The sequence below is a fragment of the Arachis ipaensis genome, chromosome B09, assembly GCF_000816755.2.
Source record: "Arachis ipaensis cultivar K30076 chromosome B09, Araip1.1, whole genome shotgun sequence".
Taxonomy (NCBI): Eukaryota; Viridiplantae; Streptophyta; class Magnoliopsida; order Fabales; family Fabaceae; genus Arachis; species Arachis ipaensis.
This window is the reverse complement of record NC_029793.2, coordinates 8,764,695-8,770,033: the sequence shown is the minus strand read 5'-3', so window position 1 is coordinate 8,770,033 and position 5,339 is coordinate 8,764,695. Positions and strand designations below refer to the sequence as shown.

Here is a 5,339-nt window from a genome sequence, read left to right as displayed (position 1 = left end):
AATAAAAAATTTTAATTACCAAAATATTTAATTTATAATATTTAAAAATTAATTTAAATATTTACTCAAATTATATAAAATACTCTATTCAAATGAGAATATTCATGAAGATGTGACTGAGGCTATATACCAAACACACACAACAAACAAAATCCTACGTTCCAATTCTGTCACAAACTAATGTAATTTGTATGACTAACTAACATCCACCCTTATCATCCAACTGTTATGACTATATGCTAGATATTCACAAGACCAAAGCGTTGTCTCATCTATTTGATCAATCACCATTCTTACCATTATACGCAGAAAATCTAATACCATGTGCAATCTGTTGTTTGCTTCCCTCTAATACCATGTGTAATGTGTTGTTTCAAATATCACCTTTTGTGTGCCAATCACAGAACTATTCCTAGAGTTTTTGACTCTTGCCAAAGGTTTACAACTAATCCACTCCAACCACTTAGATGAATCCCTTAGCCTTTATCAATCAACCTTGTTTTATATTTTTCAACGTCGCAATGAAATTTAGAATATCCATTTACAAACATTATATTTTTCTGCCAAGTCTTCTTCAGTGTATCCAATGTATTCACATAGATAAAATCCTTTTATACATTAAGTGGGAGGAGTCCTTAAATTTTTTTTTCTAAAATATTTTTTAATTTTTTCATATGCATTTATTGTTTAAAAAACATGTTTTTGTGTTGCATGATTAACAAAATTTTGAACTCTAAATAGTAAATTCTAATTCTTAACAATAAAAAATAAGATATGGCTAAATATGTTAAAAAAGTTTTACTCCTAACATTTCTATTAGAGTGTCACATGTAAAAAATTAGTTATCAAGAATCTATTATGAAAAGTCTTGTATACAAGTATATAATATATATTTGGCAATCTCAGTGTAAAGAAACAATATATACATTTTCAATAATCATTCAAAACAATCATATCAATTTTCATTTTCTTCTCTTCTTTCTGTCAAGCTTATATTCCTTTAATTTCTCTTAGAAAATTATTTAATTTAATCATCTAGTACCTTAAAATACTTCAAAGCACATATAATTAATGATCAACACATGCATACAAATAATATCCATAATAAAATAATATTTTATTTAAAAATACCAATATTACATATAACAGGAACATTTTTTGGATGCTATAACTATAGATAGCTCACATGAGGTAATTAATCAATCTAATCAGAATCATATGTGAGCAAATTGTGTATGATAATGTGATAGTAGAGAAGACTAATAATTAATTAATAATACATAAAAACTACAATATTCTTAAACATATAAAATTAATTATTAAATGTTGTTGCTCTTAAACGAAGTAGTAGTATAGTCCCAAAGTGATGAAGTAGTTGCTTCTTCGCCAAGAAGATGACCCTCATGTGGAGAAATATAATCATGCTTTATATTAATGGTGGATTATTATTTTGATGAGTGGAATCCATCACGCTATTTGCTTTAACCATCTCCAATGCCGCAAGTAACTCACAATCTTCAATGTCATTCTGCCACAACCCTAAATTGTCCTCACCAAAAGCTTCACCCGCAATCTCTTCCATTCCATTCATAATATCAATATCACCAAAATCAGTGTCACCAAAATTATTATTATTGTTATTGTTGTTTTTGGCTTTAGCTACCTCCATGTTCATCCAATCTCCAACACTTGTCATCCTGTCCTCACTCGACAGGTAATCATGGAAAGCCTTCAAATTCTTATTGTTGCTGTTACTTCCCTGTTGTTCGAGAGTGGTATCGCGAAAAGCGCACATCGACTCGTGGTCCATCCTTGAATTCTTGTCTTTAAATCCCATAGTCAAATCGCTCTGTGGACAATCTAAGTTCTGACATGTATATAGTAATTTGTCCACAAAGCTATTATCATTATTGTTGTTGTTACCATTATTATTATTATTATCAAAATCACACTTTCTTTTTTCACTGCCTCCGGTGCTGCTACTGCCGCCACCGCCAAACAAAACATGATCAACAGAATTATTAACAGAGCTCATTGGGGATGACTCAAAGACTTCAATTTCTCCCTCACCGTCTTCCTTATTATTCTCATCGTCGCCGGACAAAGAAGGGGAAATCTTGAGACACTTGTTGGTAAGTCTCAACAAAGCTTCTTCTTTGTTCACAACTTTGGACCAAGTAGCACTATCTTTGGCAGTCATTTTATCTTGCAAGGTCTTTGATTGAGTCACAAGCCTTCTCAATTTCTCTAAGTCAGGGGACATGTGCTTTATAACTGAAGCCAAAACCAAAACCTTCCATGCCTTCTTCAAATCATGGGGTTTCTTATACGGTGGTGGCCCGTGTTCTTGAGTCAAAAGGCCCTGTTCACCCCACCATGCCTCTGACCCATTAGGCCACCACGGCGGGGCCACACCTTTGTCCAAAGGATACCTCCTTTGTGGCGGCACACAGTGTTGCATCAGTGATGAAAGAAGAGATCCTAGTGTTTTGTCTTGAAGATCTTGGAGAAGGTGTATGCTTGACGACTCATCTAACTCTCCCTTTTCAAGTAACGGTATATACTTTGCAATTGCTGTAGGGGCATTTTGGTCAAATCTAATATCTTCTTTCCACCATTGTCGCAGACTATCCGAACTTCCTGTAACTGGCTTACCTATAAATTATAATTAAAATATTTTAATATCAAAGTTATAATTATTATTCCTCCTCTCACATTAAACTTTTTAATTATGTATAGTTAATTTTTACTTAAAAAAATAAAATGAAAAAGAAATGCTTATTTTAAAAGAAAGAAGGGTACGGTGTAATTCTATACCTTTTTCAGGAACGATGCCATAGACGAATCCACGAGCTTTGCAAACCTCCATGATCTTGACCATGTATTTGAGTACAGAGTCTTGTGCCCTAGACATCTTCTTTTTCCTGGACGCTTCTTGCTTGGCTTCTTTGTTTTCAGATTCGTCCATGTTAAGTTTCTCCTTCATCTTTTGGAGAAGGATACGGTCTTTCCACATGCGCTTCTTCAGATCTTCATAGTCTATCGTTTCATTTTCTGCTGTCAAGGTTACATCAATTTCCTCGTCTTCTGTATCGGACAATTGAACATAGGGAGGATCCATTTCTTCTTGGATCAGCACCATGATGATTTTTTTTATAAAAGAAGTCAAGTGAATTGTGAAAAATATGTGTATAGAAGAATAAATAAGAGTAATTGATATTATGTTGTTAGAACTCGTGAAAGTTATGTGCGTATATATAGATATCCACGAAGGTTGTAGAATGCCGGTGTTAGAAGGATCTAACATCAGCAAAATAATCTTAGTTTAGTGGAATTGTATTTAAGTAAATAATTCATAAGAGTGATGGGACAAAGTAGGCATTATTGAGGTGAAAATTGTACAATGTTTATACTTCTTGAAAAGGCTGGTAAATGTACAATTAACCTGAGAAAATTAAAGTTTGTTTGAGTGAGATAATGAAGAAGATGAGATGGTTCTGTTTGCCTGCACAGTTGGTAACAATATTCGGTGATTACTGATTAGAATTATAATTCCTACCACCACTAATTTAAAAAAAAAAAATATACACCATTTGTAGGCTGTTGTGGTTTTTTTTTCTTTTTTTAATTATCATCTTTGTCATTATCATTGTCATTACCTTCTCTTCCTTCTTCTTTTTGTTTGATATTTTTTTTTATTTTTCTCCTCTTCTTTTTCATTATCACCACCACCATTATTATCATTATCTTCTTAGTTAAATATTACGAAATTAATTTAACAATAACAAAATACATTATTTAATTGTGAATGACACAGAAAAAACTTTAAAAGTCCACAAATTTATAACCTTTAACTTATTTAACGAACAAAATATATTTAAATATATTTTAAATTTAAAAAATATATTAAATTATTGTAAATGACATAGGAATGACCAAATTTCATATATATTAGTTTAATACCATACAATCAATTCAATAATAACAAAAATACATCATTTAATTAAAAATAACACAGATATTTTTGATAAAAGACAATAAATCTTTAAATAAAGAACCATAAATCCAAAATTTTAACTCATTCAATCAACAAAATACATTTAAATGTGTTTTAGAACTAAAAAAAAGACATTAATACCACTTCATTTAGTTGGAAATGATATCACGATTAAAAAATTTATGTGTCAAAATTAAGAAATTTTTATGTCAATTAAGAAATTTTTTGTTACATAAATTGTACACAATTTAAAACTCTCCCTCCTCCTCCTTTTCTTCTTTGTCATCGTCATCTTCTTCTTTTCCTTCTTTATTTTCTCCTTCTTGTTTTACATTCTTATCATTTATCTTTTTCTATCCTCTTAATAAGAATATGTGTCACGATTAAAAAGTTTCGATACTATTTTTCTAATAAATTATACACAAGTTAAAATTCTCTCTCTTCTGCTTCTTCTTGTTTTCACCCTCTTAACATGAATAAAAATAAGAATAAAGAGAAGAAAAAAAAATCAAACATAGAAAAAAAAAATGTTGCATTGTTGCCTAGATTTTTTTTTTCATTTTATTAGTTTAATATTGATGGTAATTAATTATAGCAGAAGTATATGTTTTGTAGTTAACTTTGTGTACTCCTCATGTATTCCTACTATAATTAATTACCATCAACGTTGTATTAATAAAATAAAAAAAATCTAGGTAACAATAACCACTAGAAGAAGAAGAAGGGGGAGAAATAAAAAAAACACAGTAACAACAACAATAAAAAATGACATAAAGAAAAAATGCCCGAAAAAATAAACAAGTGGGTAATTCACGTAGAGTTTAAACTTAGTTGACAAAAACGCTTAAATATTTAATGAGACCGTTAAAAATAAGATCAATTTAGTTTTTATAAATACTGCGTAAACCTTATTTTATCCTCTAAGATAATTAAAAAATATTATATGTATAGTAAAAATCAGTTATATACTAAATTATTATCATATATTTGTATATATTTATGCATATTATTTTATATATTTTTTAATTAAATAATTAGTCATTAAAATAATCAAATTTATCATAATAGAATAATCAAATAATAAAACTATTTTATAATAGCATAATAAAAAAAAATTATGAATCGCTAAATATGTATTTTTTATACTATGACTAATTTTTTTTTATACATATAACATAATTAAATTTTGTAAATTAGCTAAATTGACTCAATTATTTAATGCATGTAATCAAAATTATGACTATCCAAAAACTATTATAAAATCTATGTCAAAATTAATAAAATTAGGAATTAACTAATATGTATTTAAGAGCACAAATTAAGATTATCAATTTAATTTCTT

General features: G+C 29.0%; 1 protein-coding gene across 1 annotated transcript; it reads right to left on the bottom strand.

Moving 5' to 3' along the window:
* LOC107614933 (putative ETHYLENE INSENSITIVE 3-like 4 protein) lies at positions 1,213–3,142 on the bottom strand. Its single transcript, XM_021111734.1, has 2 exons — positions 2,818–3,142; positions 1,213–2,655 (listed from the first exon to the last, which is right to left on the bottom strand). The coding sequence occupies exons 1-2, from the start codon at positions 3,140–3,142 to the stop codon at positions 1,427–1,429; spliced, it is 1,554 nt and encodes a 517-aa protein (XP_020967393.1). The 3' UTR covers positions 1,213–1,426.

Bases quoted from the DNA above. Each gene is read 5' to 3' on its own strand.
- LOC107614933 (XM_021111734.1), bottom strand. From the start codon at position 3,142: ATGGTGCTGATCCAAGAAGAAATGGATCCTCCCTATGTTCAATTGTCC. The intron at 2,656-2,817 runs GTATAGAATTAC...TATAATTTATAG, and splicing joins TGGCATCGTTCCTGAAAAAG to GTAAGCCAGTTACAGGAAGT.